General features: G+C 44.7%; 1 protein-coding gene across 1 annotated transcript; it reads left to right on the top strand.

The window, feature by feature from the left end:
• Positions 1-207: 207 nt before the first annotated feature.
• Positions 208-10,399, top strand: LOC123051968 (zingipain-2). Its single transcript, XM_044474984.1, has 10 exons — positions 208-252; positions 345-473; positions 6,350-6,420; positions 6,706-6,802; positions 6,890-6,949; positions 7,580-7,684; positions 8,292-8,527; positions 8,607-8,735; positions 9,451-9,708; positions 10,005-10,399. Exons 4-10 carry the CDS (start codon positions 6,718-6,720, stop codon positions 10,014-10,016), a joined length of 885 nt encoding a protein of 294 aa, XP_044330919.1. The 5' UTR covers positions 208-252; positions 345-473; positions 6,350-6,420; positions 6,706-6,717; the 3' UTR covers positions 10,017-10,399.
• The last annotated feature ends 13,536 nt before the right edge of the window (positions 10,400-23,935 follow it).

The following is a 23,935-nucleotide window of genomic DNA, read 5'->3' on the forward strand; positions in this document are numbered from 1 at the left end:
TGCCTCTTATAAATTTCCTACTGAACGTGAGAAATCCATGTTTTATTGATGAAGGGGATACCATGGGACTATGTTATCCTCTCAACTCTGGCATGCCTTTGTGTTAATGTTTGGCGTCGTGACTGTGAGGTAGGTCGAGGCACTTGTGTCCATGTGCCTCTGGGACTTTGTCGACAAAGTGACCAGGCAACTTCTGACGACAACATAGGCACTTGTGTGTCCATGTGCCTCTTGATCATTTGTGGATTCAAGGTTTTTTTTTTTGGGTTCAATCCTTTGAAACTGACTTGTACTCTTTACTTTTCGGTACATTCGAGCTGATTCAACTTTGCTCTCGTTTGCAGATATTTGCCTTGTCAAGCCAATTCAGGGATATAAGTCTGTTGGCAAAGACGCTCCTTCTGGAAGCCTGCCCGACGAACAACTTGAGGCTGAGTGCAGAGAGGTGCTGCATGTCTCTTATCTGATTCCAGGTATGATCCTTGTCTGATATTTCCCGTTTTTCCGATCATCGTAGAGTGGAGATTTGAGTCAATTGGTCGTTCATTTTCACATATATGAACCGTGGCTAGGCCAACCGGTGCCTGACCATGGATTGATTGAAACACGCGTGGGTGATGTCACAATGTGAATACTGAGGTACACCCCCTCCCATGTAGTTTGCTTATTGGTTCTCATTTGACTGCATGGCCTGCAGTGCACTTTGCTGTCGTATTCTTTATTTATGAGAGGCATAAGATTAGCCTCATCCATTAACTAATAAGGAGTTTTAAAAAGTTTTACACGCGACAAAAACAAAAAGGCTTTCGCCAAGATACAACAAGATTATAGGAGTACCCACACCCCACCAACAAGCACCCCAAGGCAACTAACTAGAAGTGAAACCACACCTCCTTGAGAGACCATCGGCCACCGATGCAACGCATGCCCACACACGCACGCACGCACAAGTCGCCCAAGAGGCCCTCTCGCCCTCTCGCTCTGAGCCATGGATCATCGATCCTGTTTGCAGACAATGAGAGCTGAGAGCGGTGACGAGATGGCACGCGTAAAAGATAGGAAGCCGTCAGGACCGCCCCACTCCAGTGCCAAAGGAGCTTCAAGTTAGAATCTGAGTTTGTTCGCCGATGCCGAGGAGACGCGACCAGAGGGAATCTGAGCTCCATGACAACGCCCCCAAGTGGGTGACGATGGTAAGCACCGCCGCTATTGAGACCAAAGTTATGATCAAGGGTTTTCACGTGGAACCCTGGTGCTAGGAGAGAACCACAAGTCCACAACAATGCCCCCAAGAGGGACAAGACACCCGTAGGCATCGCCGTTGCCATTGTGGGAGCAAGAAGCTTTTGCCCGGAGCCTCACCCGTGTCGCCCTGAGGTACCATGGTCACCATGACCGCTGCCACCGTCAAAGCACCACCAACGTCTGGATTCCCGCCTCCTCGCTCCTCACACATGACCGAGGAACACCGACACCACAATCGTCATGAAGCTCGCTGAAGAGCCAACCAGACAAACTGCCACCCAGGGCCGCCGCTTTGGCATTCACAAATCCGTGCCCTACACCACCACCAGTACTGTCAACGACGACTGTCACAAGATGGCTCCTTGCTGACCAGGGAGTCCACCCAAGCGCGAAAGAGAGGCAACTGCCTTTCTCACATCGCGGCCACCCGCTCCCAAGGCACCACTAGAGGGCCAACAAGCAAGGGAGACTTCCACATTCTAGGCACAACCCCAATGACTCGCCCGCCTCTTGATCGGACCAATGCTGCCCCGCTAGCGGCAACCCACGCCCAATCCTGACGGATATGGATGGAGCCCAAGCTAAGGAGGCGGCCAAGGACCCCCCAGGCACAAGCCAACCACATACCCCTTGTCCACGACAACAATGGCCCAGACGGTGGAGCACCCGCAGATGATGAGATGGCACAGATTGACCCAATCGGCGACGGCGCCACGGGTCATGAATTCCCAATGAGAGATAGTAGCCCTTGTGAGAGGGACGCCTCCCCGCCGCTTAGCATTGCACGATTCTTTGCCCCAATGACGCCTGCAGGTGGCGGCAAGGTTGGGAAGAGGCGAGGAAGGGTAAGGTTTCACCGGGAGGACTCGACGCCGCTCGAGTAGCCCCCCTGGGTGACACGTGGGCCAAGTTGAAGGGTTTCTTCTTGTCACATGGGACAAAAAGAATATAACAAGGTTATTACTCTCTCAGTATGATTTGTCCTTTGACATTTGGCTCGGGCAAAGCCCAACGAATGCCTCCTTAATGGCATCTAGGAGGATGGTTGGCGGCGCATACTTTTGGCGGTAGACTTGCGTCATTTCTTCCATTCAAAATTGTCCAACTTATTAGCACGGCGAGTGAGGCCATTTATCTTCAATTTGGAATATTTTTGCCATACATGCTGATCCTCCACTCCTTGATGGAACGCTCCACATTTCAAGAGGCAATGTCAAAACTTTTGACACAACCCCTTGGCCAATTCCCAAAGCCTTAGTGAACCAACACTTGTAGAAAAGGTGAGTCAAGGACTTGCTCTATTTTACACAAGGGACATAAGCCACAATTTGTCCAACCTTGTCTATCCAGTCTATCCACGGTCCAAATCATATTTTTCCTAGCCAACCAAGTAAAGAACCGTTTTTTTCATCATGGTACTCATGCCCTTCCCCACCTCCCAAGAATTATGTCATGTAAGCAGATGCCGCCGTATAGTGGCCACTAGTAATGAACCTCCAAATAGGTGTGATCCTCAATGCCCTCCTCAAGATTGATATCGTGGAGGTGCGTCCAAAAGGAGATGAACTTTAGCAGTGGCGGCGCCAGGAAATGGAGGCTGGGTATTCATCCAAAAAAAATTTGGCTCTAAATGTAGTATATGAACCAAACAACACAACACTAGCAATATATGAACAAAATAACACTAGCATAGCAGCAATAGCAATATTTCAATGTATCAGACCATAACAACATGAATACATAAGTACCTTCTGATTGATAAAGTGATGATATCCTTCTTACAATATAACTTTGCGGTTGACTTTTTGTAAGAGATTGATGACATCTTCATCCTTCACTTGATCGAAAAATTCTCTCTCAACAAATGTAACCAAACAATTGTTCAAATATTCATCATCCATTTTGTTCCTTAGCTTATTCTTCACATAGCTCATTGAAGAGAATACCCTTTCAACACTAGCAGTAGCTACTGGCAGAATCAATACCAACTTAAGAAGCTTGTAAACAATATGATATTGTTCATGCTTATTTGTCTCAACAAGCATAACTGAAAGCTGACACAGATTTTTCAGGTTTTGAAACCTTTCATCTCTACGCACATTAGTACATGTTTAGTTGCCATGGAAGTCTTGCCAGTTCATCACTTGTAAAATCAGAAGCATAAGCAATCTAGTAACACCCTTCTTCTTCATCTGTGATACAAGATCAGAAAAAAATAGATCAGCAATCTAGTAATCTACTAAGTTGGCCGTGTAGCAAACTAGTGTTCGGATCGTTCTAAACAAATGAATATGAATGCATTTTACAGCACAAGCAATTTGTCCTGACACAGAAAAATCATTCTACAGCATCATGAACAGCAGAGGAGTTGTACCGAATTATTCAACCAATAATATTTTCGTGCACTCAGTAGGCAGTAGCAGAGTGATGTGCATATTTAACAGCAACACAAGCAGCAATTTGTCCCCAAAACTTTAACCCAGAATACCCACCTTAAGACTAATCAAATCCAGCACTAGTAGGCAGTAGCTCGTTGCATTCAAATCCAGCACTAGCAGCAATTTTTCCAATTTGACTGCACTACAAATCCACCTACAGATAATAGAACTAGGAATTAGGAATTAGGAGCATGTGATTTGACCAGGAACTAGGAATTAGGAATTAGGAACTAGGACAAATCCAGCACTAGCTCGCTCCGTGATGCTCCAGGCGCTGCTATAATTTGACCAGGCCCTGCCGCATGAGATGGCCCATAGGAATTAGGAAGTTAGAACTAGGAGAAGAGGAGAATAGAACCTGCTTCGCTGCCGGCCTGCCGCTGGTCGCCCGTTCAGCGGCTCCGCTTGCCACTGCCTGCAGTCAGTACTGGCCGCCGCCACTGGCCGCTACTCGCTGTCGCCGCCGCCGCTGGCTGCTACTCGCCGTCGCCGCTGCCCCTGGGCGCTGGCCGCTACTCGCCGCCGCTGGCCGCAGGCGCTAGGTTAGGTTGGGACTTGGGGAACGGCCGAGTGGGGGCTGGATCGAGCGAACGGGGCGAGTGTAGCCGGTATCCCGTGTGAGCTGTGGGCTGTGGGCCGCTAAATAAGACATGTATTGATTTTTATGGGCCAAATCTTGGGTATTCATATGAATACACGTGAATACCCCTGGGGCCGCCGATGAACTTTAGGGTGTGTGCCATTGATACTTGGGTAGGGATTTTTATCTTAGACCCAAGCCTCATCCGACACGCTTCTCTAACCTTCCAATTCTTCTTTGAAGAGGCCGCGAAAATGAGGGGCACAGTCTCTTTGGGCTTCTTACCATGCAACCAATGGGAGTCCAAAAGGGGGCTCACCACCATTCCCAATGGTGAGGGTACTGAAGTCATAGAACAAGTCTTAAGTCTGCATAACTGCACGAGTTCCCCATGTTGACCCACATTTCTGATGGCTTTGAGTTGGGGGGGCGGGGGGGGGGGGGGGTGAGAGTCGATAGTGGTGACGTGATACATTGCTTGGGGAGGTAATCATCGACTTCTCAAGAGTTATGTTGCCCGCAAAGGTGATGTTTTTTTCCCAATTTAATCCTCAAGATATTGGAAACCTACACATCTAAGTTGCTAAACCAAGTGCGGAAGACCCAAAAAATTGATTGGGAAGTGAGCATGGGTGACTAGTAGTTTCCGATAATTGCCTCCAAGTTCAAGTGACCACATCGTATAGGTACAACCAATCTTTTTTGGAAGTTTTGTCTTCAGCCCGTGACATCCCCAAAGCATCTCAAAATGCATTCGGGCTGCTCGATTTATCAAATCTAAGTCTTATTGATATATGAGTCATGTTTGTTGTCATATAGATTAAATGATATAATACCTTCTTAGGCAATGTGTACTTAATTGGTTGATGTAAAACACCAGGCAATACAAATTGTATTTACATTCGTCATTTGTTTGGACTATTAGTTAACATGTTAAAACTTGCATAATACATGGTGTAATAATTGAAAATCATATAAACATCGATTTTATCCATTTCTCTATTTATATGTTAGCAAAAGCAAAAAAATCACCCTTCATAGCACAAAGGTGAAAAGACAAAAGGAGACATACCATTATTAAGTTTGTGCATTCTCCCTAGGGAAACAATCAACATCCACTGACTGTTTTTCTTGCTCATGTCCGCCTCCTACATTGCATGACACATGCCCTATCGGCCCCCATCGCTCCTCCTAGCCTTTCCCAAACGAAGCACTCGGACCACACGTTTTCTATCGATGACTGCATCTTCGCTAGAGAAGAAAGGGCACGACTCCCATGGCACATGCCACTGCTCCAAAAAGGAGAGGGCCACCATTGCTAGACGTGGTGGTGGTGACACGAAATGTTGCAAGTGTTGCCGCGATGATGACCGTAGATGCATCGTCACCGACCTGAGATGGCTGCCGTCTGTGGCTGTTGCGAATTGAGCGACACAATTGCGATGGCAACGGGCACGCCCAAAGCCAGAGATGCTTTTTCAACAAGGGTTCTGTTGTAGCGAAGGTTTGCAACAAGAGTGTTATTGCAATTGCGATGGGCATGGCTGTGAGGAGGAGATGCTTTTTGCAACAAGGATCTTATTACAATGGTGACGAGCACCTTTTGCAACAAGGATCTTATTGCAATAGCGACGGGCACCATTTGCAATGGAGGTTTGCAACATAGATCATGTTGCGATTACATGAGCAGAGAAGAGGAACAATCACACGATATCATCATACGATCGGATGGCTCATGACCGGCTTAATTCTCATATTTGACAAAGATCAGCCGTCAGACGTGTAGCGCGGGACTTCTAATTACTTTTTTTAACACAGTACAGATGCAAGCACTCATACATACTCGCATACACTCATCTCTATGAACGCACACACGCACACCCTATGAGCACCACGACTTGATTCTCGTATTCTTCTTTTTTTGAGTGGACTTAATTCAGATATTCTAACGGGCCCGATAATCCACTTTGAAAACTCGGCCCACCAAAACAAGCCAGCCCAGGTGGATATAACCACTCTCGCTGTGGTCAACTACTTAACTCCATGCTCGGTCTCCTCCCCCCATTTTCCGCATCATTAACCCTAGGCCAAAGGAGGCTGGCGGCTGGCGGCTGGCGACTGGGCAGGACCGTCGAGAAGCTAGCGGCTGGAAACGAGGTAAATCCTTCCCCTAAAGATTCGTTGCTGAAAGATGGAGGGGAGGCCCTTGGGGTTTGGGAGTCTCTTGTCTGTTGAGACGCTCTAAATTTGCTGTGATTTTTTAGGAGAAGGAGCTGGGGGTGGGGAGGGGAGGCCCTTGGGGTTTGGGAGGCTGTTGGTCTGTTGAGACGCTCTAAATTTGCTGTGAATTTTTAGGAGGGTAGACGTGAAATTTCTGGTGGCGTGCCTCGTTTTCCCCAAATGCTACTGCTTGAAACTGATGTAAATTATTTTGCATCAAAGGGTTCATTGAAGATGGCAAACGTTCTGCTAGCTGGTCTCCGCGGAGCAAAGCAGCTGGGGAAGAACTTAGGGTCTGCATACAGATCACTTTCATCAGGTAAATTATATATAGAAAAAAGTCCAAACTGCATTAGTTTGGTAGATAATTCCTTGTTGTGAATGTCCCAAACTTTGTTTTATGCAGGATCGTCTCCAAAATGGGTCGAGCCCGGCTATGACTTCGGTCGTAAACGTTTTGGGCCAGGTAAACTAATTCTTAGCATGGTTGCTGTTTCAAGTTGTGATTTTAGTATTTAGAATACCAGAACCCTGTGATGGCCAAACCGGTTTCTGTAAATGCTTACTAGTTCGTTAGTCCAGAGTTCCAACTTAACATAGTGTAAAAAAAGGTCTTACATTATGGGATGGAGGGAGTAACACATTAGTTCAAGAGAGGCAGAGCCTAGCCTCTCTGCTCTTTGTTGCATTTACTACTGTCATTGCTCAAACAGTTTTCTTTTGATATGACATGTGCTTATAGTCTTTAATGCTAATTATACAATAAAAATACCTAAAATCGTTTTTTCTGATGATTTATGTGTCGTAAAAAAGATTTTTGAAAATGAAGCTAACGCGAGCCCCTTTGTTATGCCATGTGTATGATGTTGTAATCACTGGTTAACAACCCAAAGTTTGAATATCAGTGGTAAGGGTAAATTTGCAGTGTGTTGAAAAACACAAATGTTTGCATGCCTATTTCCAGTTTATAACAACTTCCAGAAAAATAATAATGATGAAATAACTCTCGAATAACTTTGTGGGTGCATGTATTAACCGCATTAGTTTTGAGTCACAGTGATTCATTAATTAACAATAATTTTGTTGTTATATGCAGATTACGGGGTTACCACCTCAGTTGGTCAATACGGATTGCCCAAGTCTGTGGATTGGAGAGATGTTCCTTGGGTTCAAATCCCAGTGAAAAGTCGTTTGAACAGTGGTATGGACGAGTAACACAAATCATTTATGTTTCACTTTCCCGCCGTGAGACGTAAAAAATATATTTAAATTCAACCCTGTTTTGATGTTGGTGACTGCATTTCTACTTCTCTGCCTGGTACTCCAAGAATACTCTGTTATTTCTGATGAAAAAAGAACAGATATCGTTTGCTAGTACATAGATTGATGTTAATTCATAGATCCATGTTGCCATCTCCTTATGCACAAAACAAAAACCAAAAATATTTTCCATTGTTAATTCATGATCACTATGTTTTTGTTTAGTAGCTCATTATCTTTCTGCAGGCCTACCAAGCAATCATTAATGACTTTTTTTTGTAAGGTTGCTTACCTGATTAAACTCCGGACATGCATGGTAGTAATTGGTCATTCTGTTTTCTTAGAATGCTTTGGACAGTAATGTGAGTAACAAACGTTAGGCAGGTTAGCAGTGTAGTTTTAACAAGTACTGGTCGATACTCACATAAGTTAGTTCCTACTTGCTTAATGATGATCATGAACCCATATTCTTGTTTATCCTTGATTTGTTTATCATATAAATGTGTAAGCTGTTGCATGCATTTGTTCCTAACATATTGTTTCTCTAGGCTCTTCCTATATTCAGGCATCCCTTATGAGTATCGAAAGCCTTGTTTCCATAACAAGTACAATTCCCATCGAATTGTCTGCCCAGCATATCCTTGATGCGAATACGATAACTAATTTTGGATGCAAGAGTGGAACTGCACCTAACGTATTCGATTTTATCATGAGGAATGGGGGAGTAGTTGCAGAGTATGCTTATCCTTATACTGGGAACAGGGGCATTTGCCAGAATATTCAGGTATAATATATTGCAACTTTCAATTTCAATAAATAAAAGGCTATAAACTATTCATGTTAATATGTTTTTTTTTCTGTAGGCTGAAGGAGTCACCATTGAGAGTTGGATAAACGTCCGTCCAGTGGAAGAAGCTTTAATGTATGCAGTGGCCCATCAGCCAGTTGTTGTCAGAGTCGCTGTGGGGAAAGAGTTTGCTAATTATTCAACTGTATGCTGTCTTCTGTTTCCATAATACAGTATTTCTGTTTTTATGCAATCGAATAGTTATTAAGGTTTTAAAATGGCGTTGCTATTATGTTACTGCATAAATTATTTTGTGGTCTGTTATTGTGAATCATGAATTTTAAGACAGTTCGTCGCATTTGTCAGAATCCATTCAGAAAGCCGTATCTATATAGATATGATCTACTGGTGTTTTGATCCATTGTGCCACTCATACTTCACCTATATGGATTATTCAGCTCGAGTTATTTGCATAATCTTATACTTCAATAAGTAGTAGAGTATTCATATAGAAAGATAAAGTTAGTCATGGTCTGATTCCTGTATGTTATGTTGGTCTGGCATATTCAAAACTTTTAAAAACGTAATATAAGAAGATGAATGTTGAATGCATATAAAAGACCCCCCAAAAACTAAGCTTACATAGGCTGATTTTGTTATTGAATCACTCTCATCGTCTGGATACTAAAGCATAAAATCAGTGATGGACGATTAATTTGAGTAAATGTAATGTACCATTTTGTTGAATCTGCCTGTAGTTATCCAATATAGTTTGATTATTTCTTATTTACCATTTGTATTGCTTGTACTTTTTACTGTGCATAGGCCTGGAACCTGTTTGGTTGGTATGCTAACCATGCCGTTGCATGTGTTCATTACCTAATGCTTTTTTGTGTTGTTGCTTTTTTTTTTCTGATCAGGGCACTATCAAAGTCCCAGAAGACCATGGAAAGACAAATCAGTCAATGCTGCTCATTGGATATAACGAAGCTGACTGGTTATTACTGAATTCAAAGGGTAAGCGGTGGGGCATGGAAGGTGCTTGTTGGATCCCGAGGAAGTCACCAAATATTGATGGAGCTATTGGAATTCTATCTTCGGCCTGTCTTCCACTGAATCCATCTTTTGTGTCTGTCACAACGAGAACAGAAAGTTGCCCGCTGCATTGGATTGGCAAGGTGAGGTGTTGCCTTTGTTTAGTATCTTCACACTTTCTGTCTCTAGGCCAAAGAATGCTAATATGTTGAAGTTTGAACTATGTCTTTATTAGGCCTGCCAGCATAAAAAAGATCTTCCCACTTTTGATTTTCAAAAGCTCTCTTGCTTCTGTAGTTGCAGTAGCATGGTAGTGACACCCTTCCATATTGGCACGTTAGTTTGTAATATTGGCTGCTTCATATATTGAATGAATGTGCTTGTCTATGCCCATTCAAGTGCTTGTCTAGGCTGCTAATCTTTTTTTTTTGGTTAACAGAAATCTCCTTGAATGAGTGGTGTCAAGGCACACAAGCACACTTTGCTGAAGCATGGCTGTGGATTGCTTGGAACTCTCGTAATTCGACATTTTGTTGTAAGTTGGGAGTGTGGTTGGCCTGTGTTGGCACATTGTGGCAAAATTGGACCACTGCTAGCATTTAATACTTGATTGCTTGGAGGTCTCATAATTCGACATTTTGTTGTAAGTTGGCAGTCTGGTTGGCCTGTGTTGGCACATTGTGGCAAAATTGGACTCTGGTTTGGCCTGTGTTGGCTGAGCTTTTGCTGCTTGGTTATGTGGAGCAATGCATGATGTGCCTCATCCTTGGTTGAGGTTGTAAATATTCTGGGAGTCGATCTGTAGCTTGGATGCTATAGTGTAAGTTGAGTTCATATCTTTGGTGGTTTAAGCTTTACTCCCTCCGTCTCATAATATAAAAACGTTTTTCAAACTAACAAAGCTTGAAAAACGTTTTTATATTATAAAACGGAGGGAGTATTTTTTTAGGGAATGGCAGCATTGCCGCCTATATATTAAGCAGGAGTAAAACAAATACAAAAGTGCGAAAAGAAGTACAGGGGGGCGGGAAGGGACTACAACATTTAGAGATTACAAAAGACCAGTGCATAGAAGTTAACCTGGCTCAGGTTCTGGGGCATTCTCAGTGTCACTAAGCCAGTGCATGGAGAGTGCTGGCTGAAAATGTCAATTTTGATGAGCTCGAGTAGATCATGCTCCCTCAATAATTTGTTGTAGATCCTCCTATTCCTCTCCTTCCATATTTCCATCCAGTGTAGATGACCGTGGAGCAGGCCTTGGTTCCAAGAGGAGAGATGATTTCATTCCACCAAGCTAAGATTGAAGTATGAAGGGGAGCCTTGGCGCGGCCGTAAAGTGTCGCGGGTTCGAGTCTTGGAAACAGTCTCTTGCAGAAATGTAAGGAAATGCTGCGTAATATAGACCCAAAGTGGTCGGACTTAAACCACGCGCACCTGCTGCTTTTTTTTAAGCTAAGATTGAAGTATCACTCAACGATGCAGCAGCAAGGTCTGGAATGTCAACCCATACAAGCATCCGGACTAATCTGGAGTAAGGGCACCCAAAGATAAGATGTGTCGCGGTCTCCTCTTGGTCGTATAAGCAGCAGATCGGATTGTGAGCGGTTGCCCGCTTAGCAAGATTGTCAGCAGTGCTATATTTTTTAAATAATATATTATTTTTATTAAATTTCAAAAATATTACGCGGTAATTATATTTTCTAAAAATAATACCCAGTCGGCCTACTACTGTTGGCTGATTGGATCCAGTCGGCACACTGCTAGCCGATTGGCCTCAGTCTGCCCACTGCTGGCCGATTGGCCCCCAATCTGCTTTCACTAGGTTGACAGGTGCATGCACCCATTTTTTTGTTGAATAGGTATTTGAAAAATGTTGAATAGGTATTTGAAAAATGTTGAACAAGTATTTGAAAACTGCTGAATATGTATTCGAAAAATGTAGAAGAAGTATTTTAAAAAATGTTGATCATGTATATAAAAATGTTAATCAAGCATTTGCAAAAAATATTGAACAAGTATTTGAAAACTGCTGAATAGGTATTTGAAAAATGTTAAAGAAGTATTTAAAAAAATGTTGATCATGTATATAAAAATGTTAATCAAGTATTCGAAAACGTTTGAATATTTGTTCAATATTTTTCAAATGCTGGTTTTACATTTTGCAAATACTTGTTCAACATCTTTCAAGTACTTGTTTTACATTTTATTCAAATGCTTAATTAATATTTTTTATACATGATTAACATTTTTTAAATACTTCTTCAACATTTTTCAAATACCAATTCAACAGTTTTCAAATATTCATTCAACATTTTTCAAATACTTGTTCAACAATTTTTGCAAATGCTTGATTAACATTTTTAGATACATGATCAACATTTTTTAAAATACTTCTTCAATGTTTTTCAAATACCTATTCAACAGTTTTCAAATACTCATTCAATATTTTTCAAATACCTATTCAACATTTTTCAAATACTTCTTCAACATTTTTCAAATACCTATTCAACGGAAAAATGGATGCATGCACCTGTCGGCGTAGAGGAAGCAGACTGGAGGCCAATTGGCCAGAAGTGGCCTGACTAGATCCAATCGGCAGGCAGTGGGCCGACTGGGGGCCAATCGGCCAGCAGTCGGCCGTCTGGATCCAATTGGCCGGCAGTGGGCCGACTGGGGGCCAATCGGCTAGCAGCCAACTGGATCCAATCGGCCAGCAGTAAGGCAACTGAGTATTATTTAAAAAAACTATAATTACCGCGTAATATTTTTGAAATTTAATTAAAATAATGTATTGTTTAAAAAAAGCACGAACAAACCAACCTTTTATGTAGAATCAATATTTTATTAAATCTTAGCCGTCAATCTTGATGGTTAACATAAAATCAACGGATATAAAAGTATGACGTATGGAGAAATATGAAAGCTTCCGTCCTTTATTATTAGGTAAACCTCGGTTCGTCTGTGGGGGACTTAAAAGGTTTCCGAGGCAGGTGCCACATCAAAGTTCTGTATATATATTAGGTATTCAACCATCACAACCACACATCTCCATACATATGTGTTTGGTCCACAAGCAAGCAATGACGGTTGTCCTCTAGCACTCACCCACGGGGTTATCGCTGAGATGCTTCATCCATCTCTGTGTGCCCGCTTGGTCAATCACTTTGACCGACAACGATAGAGGTTAATTTCACTTATAATTAGGAGGGGATTAAATTTTGGTTCGTCTTACCACCGGGTCGAAGTGGTGGTGGTGGGGGGGGGGGGGGGGGGAGGGGCGGAGCACGTGACGCATCATGAACCAGATCTGTGTGGGGACTGTGCGTTTTTCGACGCATGCATGCACCACATCAAAATGTTGCGCTTTTGGTATTCAAACATATATGCATGCATCACGCATGTCCATACATATGTTTGGGGCACATACATGAAGTGGTGTCTTTGGACACTCTCCCTCGCTTGGTTATCATCGACGACCTATATATTCGTGGGCCCGCGTGGACATCTCCATCACTTCGACCAACAACACGAGAGAGGTTACCATGGTGGATTCTTCTTCTCTTGGTTCGCGTTACCGTATAGTCGTACGTCGATCATGGTGAGATTCGAGACCTAAGTTTGAGGACTCGCATACACATGTATCAAAAATGTGCATTGGATATATTCAAACACCACATGACACTTCATACATATGTTTGGGCCACACATGCACGCAGTGGTTGTCTTCAGGCACTCCCTCGCGTGGTTATCGGCGACAAGCTAGCCTATTTTGTGGGGTCGTGTGTCGAACGTCAATGCATGACTTTGACCCAACAAACAAGAGAGGTTATACGACCAAGATGGTGATTCTTCTTGGTCAGTCTTACAATACGCCTTGGTGAGATGCCCCCTCCCACTGACTCAAAGTGTGTGTGTGTGTGGGGCACAGTACTACTTCGTACTAGATGAACCTCCGTGGGGTTGGTGATGCCCGGTTAATTTGTGATGCACATGTGCCACATCAAATTTGTGATTTGGTTATTTAAATATCACAGGACATCATTTTCACACACACACACACACACACACATGTACACACACACATCGGGCCACCTGCAGGTGTGGTTGGTAAGTGGTGTCACCCATCTAACGCCAGAAGAACACATCTGTGGGTCCGCACATGGTCCACATATGATCGGAAGCAAAGGGGGGGGGGGGTGATGTACTTCTTTCGGTTTTGTGTTACGGTACGGTGAGATGTCAGACCTAGCTATTTGGGGGCATGCGTTCATAGCTAGGATTCCCCTCCCGGCAACATGAAGTGTGTGTGTTTGGGGGTGGGGGGTAGCAATAAGAACGTGCGCTTTGTGCTACAGGTGCCACATCAAAGTTGTGCATTGGGTATTTGAATATCAAACCACCCTACATATATTTGGTCCACATGCAAGTGTGTTCGTGTTCTGACCCTTTCCCGCGTTTTTTGGGTCAAATTTATAAACAGCAGACGACTCGGACGCAGCAACCGTCTGCGATCGGGTACGAAACAGACATGGATCCCTAGGACTACCCGTGTGCCGCGCCCCTGCCCCTGTCACCCACATGATCACAGTAGATTGGGCTCCACGAGGCTTCCCTCCCCCTCTCGAAAATATCTACTCCCTCGCAATCTTGAAAATATCTACCCGCGTCCGTGTAGAAGGTTTTCTGTTTGATAGCACACGATTAGTATGTCTGGACCGTGTGCGATGTCTGTTACTGCCGCCTATCTTCTTCAATTAGAAGATCCAACTTTTCAGTAGCCCCGGTATTTTACTCCCGCCCCGCTCTGCTTCAATCCCTTGATCCAAATTTTTGGTAGCCCCGCCATTTTACTCCTGCCTAGTAAAATTTTCAGTACCCGCGGCATTTCCTCAAACACCACCTTGGACCCCTCCACACACACACCCCAAATCCTTCGCTCACCCCAAATACCCTGATCACACACATATACACCACCCCTCCCTCGCTCCAAACCTAGCTAGGTTGCCGCCGCCGCACCGCCTCCATCGTCAACCTCTGCCGGTCTGCCCGTGCAGTTTACCCACCGATATACATAACCTCGCCGCCCTGAGTTTCTGAGATGACGCCTGTGAAACGCCACCTTTCCCAGAGATCCCCATCCCCACCCCCTCCCCCACTCCAGAGCGTCGCAGCCTAAGCCCGGCTACACTTCTCGGGGAGCTCGAGGAGTGAATGGCCCAAAAGAGCTTTACCGCGGCCTCTTCGCCCAACATTGGCGGCACGTAAACGCCCACGGTTTCAATAGTGAAAGGGTTCGCCTTAACGTGAAAAGTCTTTGTTCCAAAATACCTTGGCTCTTCATTTGTGCAACTTGTCATAAGCAGCTTGTCTCAAATTGAAGAAAAAAATTACGAAGTAATATTTGTGCCATATCACGTGACCATGCTCAGTTTCAAGAATTTATGGTCACTTTTGGATTTTCTGAAATTTAAGAACCAGGATTCGAAACAAAATCATAACCTGCATCATGCAATAAATTTTCAAGCCATACATCGGTCCTGTTGTATTTCTTAAGAAAGGATTTGGTCAAACATTTTGCTTAGTTAGACTTCAGACAAGTTATATATGCAGAGTAAAAGGATAATCCCTCCGTACCAGTGCATTGCCTGATATATTAACTCAAGTACTAGGCACGAACAAACGGGCTCAATTCTGTGCTCATCCTGGTGTAGTAGTAGTAGTAGTACTAGGCAATGCAGTTGACGGGTGACCTTGGCGAGCGGCGACCGAGGGAATTGAACCGTGCTCGGCACGGTAGGTAACGTTATCTAGTTACTAAAGCATCCCTCCGTTGTTCATCGGTAGTAGTCATTATGGACCGGGGACATGAGGGGAATTTCCTAGGGCTGGAATTCTGGCCGCGAGATATTTTGACTCGAAACGCTGGGGCTCGACTGGTTGGGGTTGCCTAATGTGCGTACCACGCACGCCACCAGAAGGACACGAGCCCGGATTTTTTTTTAATTTTTTTAGGATCAACATGAGCCAAGGTCTGGCTGGTACGCCGTTGGGTCCTACCATTCGAGAATACGAAAGGAACCTTTTAAATTGCCGAACGAATCTATGTGTATTACAATGCCCGTATTTTCCTTGCAAATACTAATCTCAACGTGGTAATTGATTTAAGACGAGTTGTTGAATTAGAGTGAGTTTGTGATATAGTGATCTCAACGCGGATTTCACATTTCATGGTATCCCTTGTAAGATTTTCAATGCAAATTCAGATTTAAAAGATGAACAATATGGAGGTGAGAAAACTTTGTATGTATCAAGCATATGACCACACACACACACACAAACACACACACACGAACACAAAACAATCCAATAAGTATAGTGCATCTATTTTTCCAAACCATGCATGTATGACACGAATTCAAAAATACTCCTTCTGTTCCTAAATATTAGTCTTTTAGAGATTTCAACAAGTGACTACATACGGGGCAAAATGAGTGAATCTACACTCTAAAATATGTCTATATACATCCGTATGTGCTAGTCCATTTGAAATCTCTAAAAAGACTAATATTTAGGAACGAAGGGACTAAAATGTAAGACATGCATGGTCCTCAATTCAATATTTAAAATGAACATGAAACTGAAACATGAAAATTAAGTCTAGTACTACAGTACATGCAAATGTTGTGTTTAGGCGGAGCTATGATTGTCGGGGGTCAACCCCTCGATCTTAGATAAAATTGTGAAGCTCTGCTTAGGGTTGTTTAGATTATATTTGTCCCCACCCTCCCAACCACCGATTGGTTGTGCACCCCCACCCCTCCTCCCCGGGAGAATATCATGTGCCCCCATACCTTAGATGCTATATGCCGATACGAGTTGCTTGGAGCTTGTAGATCTGAGATATAGCAGCTCACATGATGTCTTAATATTTTTACAGGAAACCTTGATGAGTTTGAGAATTGCACACAATTTGTACAAAAACTACTCAGATGCCCTTGGATCCCATATCCAACGACCTCGAAGCTCATATCACCGTAGCATCTAAGATGAAGGAGGACATCATATTCTCCTGTATGTAAGAATATCATGTGCTACCACACCTTAGATGCTTTGGTGGTACAAGCTCTTCGGAGCCGTTGGATTTGTGACCCAACACCTCCTCGGTGGTTTGAATGGTTTTTTGCAGAAAAGCCCCCAAAGAGTTCAGCCACTGCTTACAATCACAAAGACTGCTCAGATGCCATTGGATCTCAGATCAAATGACCTCGAAGCTCGTATCACCGTAGCATCCAAGCTGCGAGAGCACCTTATGTTTTCTCGCACGGGAGAATACGAGGTGCTCCCGCACCGTAGATTCTATGGTGATACAAGTTCACGGATATCTAACAGCCCACAATAGGAGGTTTGAATGTTTTTGCAATATACGGCTGAGAGAGTTTGGGAATTGTGCAGAAAGTACAAGTACTACGCATGTGCCATCTGATCACTCATCATATGACATAGATGCACATATCACCGTAATTAAGCTACGGGGAGCACCTAATATGAGCAACTGGGAGCCGTTGGATCCAAGATGCAGTGGCACACACGAGGCCTGAATGTTTTATTTGCAAAAAACCTTAGGAGAGTTTGGAAATTGCGCATAATTACAAAGACTACTCCCAAGCCGTTGGATCTCACTTCCAACGGTGTAAAAACTCGTAACACCATAGCATCTAAGCTGCGGGGTGGATGTGATATTCTATGCCGCTGTCATTTTTGTTCGTAAACTTGCAAAATACGTGTAACTCGTGCCGTTATTTGTCTAACTGCGCAAAGTGTTTGTTCAAAAAAACCATCCTACACTGAAATATCGGAACAACACACGGGGGTCCCACTTGTCATTAATCAAATTTGGACCTAAAACTAACAAATCTGAAAGATGAGATTCCAACTGGCAACCTGGACTACAAAGCGTAAGTCGATAGCCTAAAACAACAACGGTTGTTGGCTTTGTCGCATAACTTGATTTTATACAGTATTACATTGAGTAGAGTAGAGGGAGTGCCTCGTCAACACATGCATGACCGTTGACTCAATTACTGGTGGGTCCCAGGTCTTCGATCTCTCTCTTCTCTCCATCGTCTAACCTTTGCACGGGCACACACGAAGAGCCGCTCTAGCTTGCCGTGGTGTTATTACAACTAAAAAAAAGCTTGGGAAATAGAAGAATTGCCTAGAACAAGAGACGTTGTGGCTGGTCGAGACGGAGCTAACCACACGTATCCTCCGTGCCACGTTAGCATGATGAAGCTGTGTGGCTAGTGGGGTGTTTTCGACCGACTGTCTGGGTCCGAGGTCGAACCATAGGTACTATGTCTGATACATTATCTTTTTACACGCACATTTTTCCTCCGTGCCGAGACGTGGCACACCCTACCGCACGGTTTCGGGGTCCTCCCCGGTGGTGCACGCATATATTCTTCCTAACGTGGGATGCCCTACGGCGCATTTTCTGGGTCCTCCTCGGTCATAGCGCCGAAGCAAGTAAATGAGTCGTCAAATCATGAAAGACCACCTTTCCCGCCGAGTACATCAGTGAAGCAGGGTGGCTAGCTAGTTGGGCTAGTTCGACCGATTAGCTAGGCCGCCGCCCCATTTGTTTTTCACCCCTTTTTTTATCTACTCGCCGGCAGGTAAATTTAAATATCCACCGCGGCGTTGCTCTTGTGTTTGGGTGCGGCAGGATTTTTATTTTTTTTGATTGACGGGAGCAGGCGCGGCAGTATTTTTAATTTTTTGATTGACGGGAGCAGGCGCGGCAGCAATTAGTCACAATGACTCCGCCTGTAAAACCCACTGCTCCCTGATGTGGGAAGGCGTCGACTGGTGTTTTACCATGGTGAAAACCAAAAGATTACCCACTCCTCGGCTGGCTCCCTCCGCCTTCCCGTATATTGCATTGCCTTTCAGCCGTTTCCGCCCCTTTGCTTCCTCTCCCCATTGCTTGTACCTGGTGCCATGGCGGCGCAGCAGATCACGGAGTCCGAGGTGAGGCGCCTGACATAGGAGCTCCAGGCCAAGGATGCGGAGCTCAGGGCCAAGGACGTGGAGCTCCGTGAGCTCAAGGAGGAGAGGAGTGCCATGCTCCTCCGTTATGTGCGGGAGTTCACGGAGCTTCAAAAGCGGCAGGCGTCCACCACAAAGATGCTCGAGGCGTCGGCGGTGTTGCTGCAGAAAGCGGGAGATACGATAGGCCGTCAGGGGAGCCGGCTGGAGCGTGAGCGGGCCAATCATGACGAGGTCCAGGATCGCCTCAGCCACTTGGTGAACCAAGTTGCCAGGCACACGTTGCGGCTGCGCGATGCCTACCGTCGTGCTAGCACGACCATGCCGGCCATCGGGCTAAACCCGTTCGACTACCCGGTCAACTTCAACGAGCTGCAGCTTCCTGACTTGGTCTCCTTCTTCACCTATATCTCCGAGGAGCTGAGCCGTCTCCGCGCGATGGTGGGGGCGGAGCTGGACAAGGAGGGGTTGCGGGCTTCCATCGCCGTTGCCGGGCGAATCCTTTCACGGCTCCGTCACCGGAATCCATTCGTGCCATTGGACGCCGTCTTTGACGAGCTGGCTCCCGTCGACTAGGAGCGGGCTCTGCGGGCGGTTGCATCCTGCATCACCAACGTCGTGCGCCTCGAGAAGCAGAGGGACTTCCGTGGTGTTTAGGCGCCCTCTGCATGGGCATGTCCATGTCTCGACGCAACATGACCGTTGGATCAAACTCAGACGGTGCAGGTCAGTCACTGTAGCACAAAGCGTGTGGGTGTGTTTGGTTGCATTCTCATCTCAATATAGTTGTTTCCTCTTCATGTATTTGTGTTAACCTACTAGTGTGGACTCATGCACCCTTCATACACTCTGCCAAACACCCAAAAGTGGGTCGAGAAGGGAACTTTTGCTCCCATCCCGTGCACCCTTCATACACCCTGCCTAACACTATTCGTGCTTCATATGGTTCATGTTTCGTGGAGTACTGTAGCACCGTACTCTCCGTACGCTGTAGACCTAGTTCTGTTAACATTGATCTCACCGTTCATTCTCGACCGGACAGTCGAAAAAGCGGTACTATGTTACTACATTACTGTTCATATAGTTGACATGCGCACAACATCATTTGTTATCGTCATATCTTACTACACTAGCAACAAGATTATGTAGTACTGACGTATGAACCATTGCACATGCCTAGTAGTAGGAGCACTGTGTATGTTCAAGTGGCTGTCGTGTTTCGCACTCCTCCATCGTAAGAGTGGAAACGCTTGCTGTAATCATTTTTTTCTTCAGAAAAATAGTGGACACGCTCTACCGTGCGGATCCTCCTCCAGCCATGCACTAAATTACTCACTTTCACCGACGTGTGGGACAGCCAGCATCGGGGTCCTCCATCCATGCACTAAATTACTCCGTAGTAGAGTGATGGCAGACTACCCCGATCGAAGCGCCGCAGTAATGCCCAATGAGCCGTCAAAACCCCCCTCCTTTCCAGCAGTAAGTTGGACGGACGAAGCAACCATCATTTCACTCTTCTCTCTCAGCTCCCTCTCTTGAAGAAAACCCCCACCGCTTCGCTTCTCCCTCATCTCGTTCCTCATTTCACTCTTCTCTCTCAGCTTCCTCTCTTGGATGGACGCTGGAGCACCGGACGACGTGATGTCTATGGCGCTGGCCAAAACCGTCGAGGCTCATGGTACGAAGAAGCGCAAGCACCCCGCCGAGACTACCGCAGACAAGCTCAAAGCCATCGCCCTGTCCAAGCCCCCCTCTCCGGGATCCCTCATTAAGCAAGTCCAGGTAATATCTCTTCTTTACAATCTTTTTCTCGATCTTGATCGTGTTTTTTCATCTAACATGCAGTACTAGTAGTACAACTTTCTGGGTGATCTTGCATGTGATTTTTGTGTGCCAAATGACGATTATAAATTCCTCTTTTGACCAAAACATGCGAGAGGTTGACACTGATTTCTTATAGATTACTTTCAACTACTCCCTCTGTCCCAAATTTCTTGTCTTAGATCTGTCTAGATACGGATGTATCTAATACTAAAATGTGACTTGATAGATCCGTATCTAGACAAATCTAAGACAAAAATTTTGGCACAGAGGGAGTACTTTATGAACATCAATGCTACCTTTGAAGAGGGTACATTTGCCTCAGTAACTTGTGTTATGGATATTGCAAGTAATCCCTCTGCTCTCATGCCTTTGAAGACATGTTTGTTTTCGTTCACTCATTTCTGTGTGTATATGTAGTCATATATGGAGTATAATATCGAAAATCATCTTATATTTCTGAATGGATGTAGTAATAAAATATGGTTTCTATTTGAATTAGAACCAGGTCCACGGTGGAGATGAAGTTCTCAAAGTCATGCCATGTGGACTGGAAGACCCGAGGATGAGTTCTACTGCTAAACTATCCAGCTGCTGTGTCCTTGTCGCCACGTGTCCTGAACTAGTGTTTTCCTGTAGCATTGTTGTCAGGCGTGTTCTCGAGGCTGTACTTGACCACAACAATTTCCTGGTTGTGCCTTCGATTACGGTGTGGTTCTTGTACAGCTTCCCAACAAATCTGATGCGGCCTGTCTTCATCATCATGTTTATGAGTGGAAAGACCACTCTGTTAAGTTCTGCAAGGTTGACGAGATGGTGATGGTGCACGTAGACATCTCTCATGAAGTCCATGGCCTAGTAAGTTATGCGGGGTTCATCCCGTAGGTCGGTGGTAAGAAATAGTCTACAGAGTTTAATTAGTGCAACTTTGCTTGTCTGTAGTAAGTACTATTGTTCAGTACTTGATTTGTGTTTGTGAACCCTCTATTGTTTATTAGTACTGCCGCTTTTGGTGTGTGGTCAGTCCTGAGAACGGTGTATGTTAATGTCTGTCCACTCAATTCAGTCTGTATATTTTGAAGTATCCAGATCATCTTTTTTGTGAGGATGGTTTATCAATTATGGTTACACTCCAATATCTGTATGCATTCCAGGGTTTATCGCACCCACCAGGATTTCCAGTCCCATGGATGTTCGGTCCATACGATTTGTCACGACCTTTGGACTGTCCTGCTTGTGGGAGTAGGCGAGGGCCCTGCATGCCACCCGAAGTTGGACGATCAATCTTCTGTTTAGTCCTTCAACATAGTGATTTCCTGGTAAGGATTCACTCGTGTCACATCAAGTAAATCTTATTGATTTACTGTCTAAATCTTATTGATTTAATGTCATGTTTTCTTTCTTTTCATGCAATTTTACGATGCAGGTTTTGCCATGTGACATTCTTCACAGAATAAACCGTTTGGTTTGCTCTACGATGGCTATTTTTGCAGGTTTCACTTCTTATGTTGTGTCAGTAACGAAGGCACTGTCCATCACTTATATTACTGGAAAAATTGGATCAGTCTGTTGTCTGAGTACAAGCTGAATCCCTATGATGAACTGCAGTTTGGTTTAACAAAAACGCCACAATTAGTCCTTCTCGTGTTTAAAAGAAATGAAGAAAAAACTGGATCACGGTCAGGAAGCCTAGTCAAGTTAGAAAGCTGATCATAGCAGACCAGACACGATCGCCGCTGTTTCGCACATCAGTACCACCTTCAGCAACGGATCGAGCACCGGCAGTTGCTCTAGCACTAACAACGGCAGCAGCTCAGTCTGATCTAGCTGAGGATTGGGCACCGACCGCGTCAGCGGATCAGGCTAATCTACTGGAGGATCGGGCATCGACACTGGCACCTGCTCTAACACCGGCACCAACTCTACAAGGAGCACCATCTCCGGCAGCAGCAGCGGCTTCGGCACCTGCACCAACACTTGCACTTGCATCTGCTCCAGCCCGTGCAGCGGCAACCGAACGAGCAGTTGCACTGGCAACAGACTGGGCTGCAGTTCGCACTTCATATACCAAAGTCCTTACAAAAACCGACATGTCCACCTTCTTAGTAAGCATTGGCCGCCCAAGTGTTTCGTTCTTTTTTATTTCCATGTTGTTTCACATGATTCACTGTGTTGATCTAACTGTTTGGGTATGTCTTCTTGTTTGCAAACAGAGAATTCCTAGAGCAACGAGGGAGTCGTTCAACAATCCGGGTGACCGCGGCCAAGTTTCTCTTACCATGCGCAACCTTGGTGTGAATGAACCTGCTCAATATACCGTAAGTAGAAAGGATGGTCCCATGATGATTGATGCTAAAGGATGGTCAAGGTTCAAATCTAAATCATATCTTGTGGTAGGGGATGATGTCAAAATTGAACTTTCTCGGCAAGGAGAGTTGGTCCAAATCAACTTTGAAATTCTTCAGTAGCAGCATGCAACTGCCGAAATGATCTATCCTCCGAGAGATTTTGATGTAATAATCTGGCATGGTGAAACAAGTGTCCTGTGTGTATAAGTAGTATGACAGTATTATTTATCACATGGTATATCATTGATAGAATTGCAACTCTCATTGCTGGTTAGGAACTGTCGTTCGATTTCATTCCAACAGTTGCCGTGCTTTATTCAATTTTGTGTATTCGCCTTGCGACAGCATCTAAAACCAGCGCCGTACCGATCGCTTGCAATATGAAAAGCGCTGAGGTAGAACACATGGGCCCCCAAACATGCAGGGTGGGCCTGCGGTCCAAAGTCCAGAACCGTGAGCCTGTTTAAGTATTATATTCTCAGCTGAACCCCCATATGACCCCTCAAGAAAAAAATAAAAACCCCTAAAAAGCCCTCAAAAAAACCTAAACCCCCATAATACCCGTGCGTTGCACGTAACATCAGGATGCATTTGTATGAGTATTTTATCTTGTGAGAGAAAAGGATGAACGAGGGAAGGCCTTATTTGCAAATGTGGAGAGGTGTGTGGGTACCTTTTTGAAAAATTGCCATAGTTCCCTTCCTATCCGTCAGATATAAATCGGACGGACTATATTGCAGGATGGCAGGCACACCATCATCACCAACTCGTCTATACTGTGTTAAAAACAACTCTATTTTTTATAATTATATATGTTATATATATTCCCCTTGATTTTTCTTATGTATAAAGTTGTGATATAAAAGATTTGTCTATTTCTTTACAGAGGGAGTATCTCTCCGTCAAAAATATATTTATGTGTAACTAGTTACTCCTGTCTTTCTACTTCCTTTCGCTGATATGTGGGGCATCCGGCAACGGGGTCCACGTGCCATATGCACAAATTAGAGTGCACAACTGCATGGTAGACACACCCCGGTCGTAGCGCCACAGTAATGCCCAATGAGCCGTCAAATCACAACCCCCTTCCAGCTTTAGCAGTAAGCTGGATGGACGAAGCGACAATATTTCACTGGGCCTGAATCCCCTTCTC

The sequence above is a fragment of the Triticum aestivum genome, chromosome 2D, assembly GCF_018294505.1.
Source record: "Triticum aestivum cultivar Chinese Spring chromosome 2D, IWGSC CS RefSeq v2.1, whole genome shotgun sequence".
NCBI classification, from domain to species: domain Eukaryota; kingdom Viridiplantae; phylum Streptophyta; class Magnoliopsida; order Poales; family Poaceae; genus Triticum; species Triticum aestivum.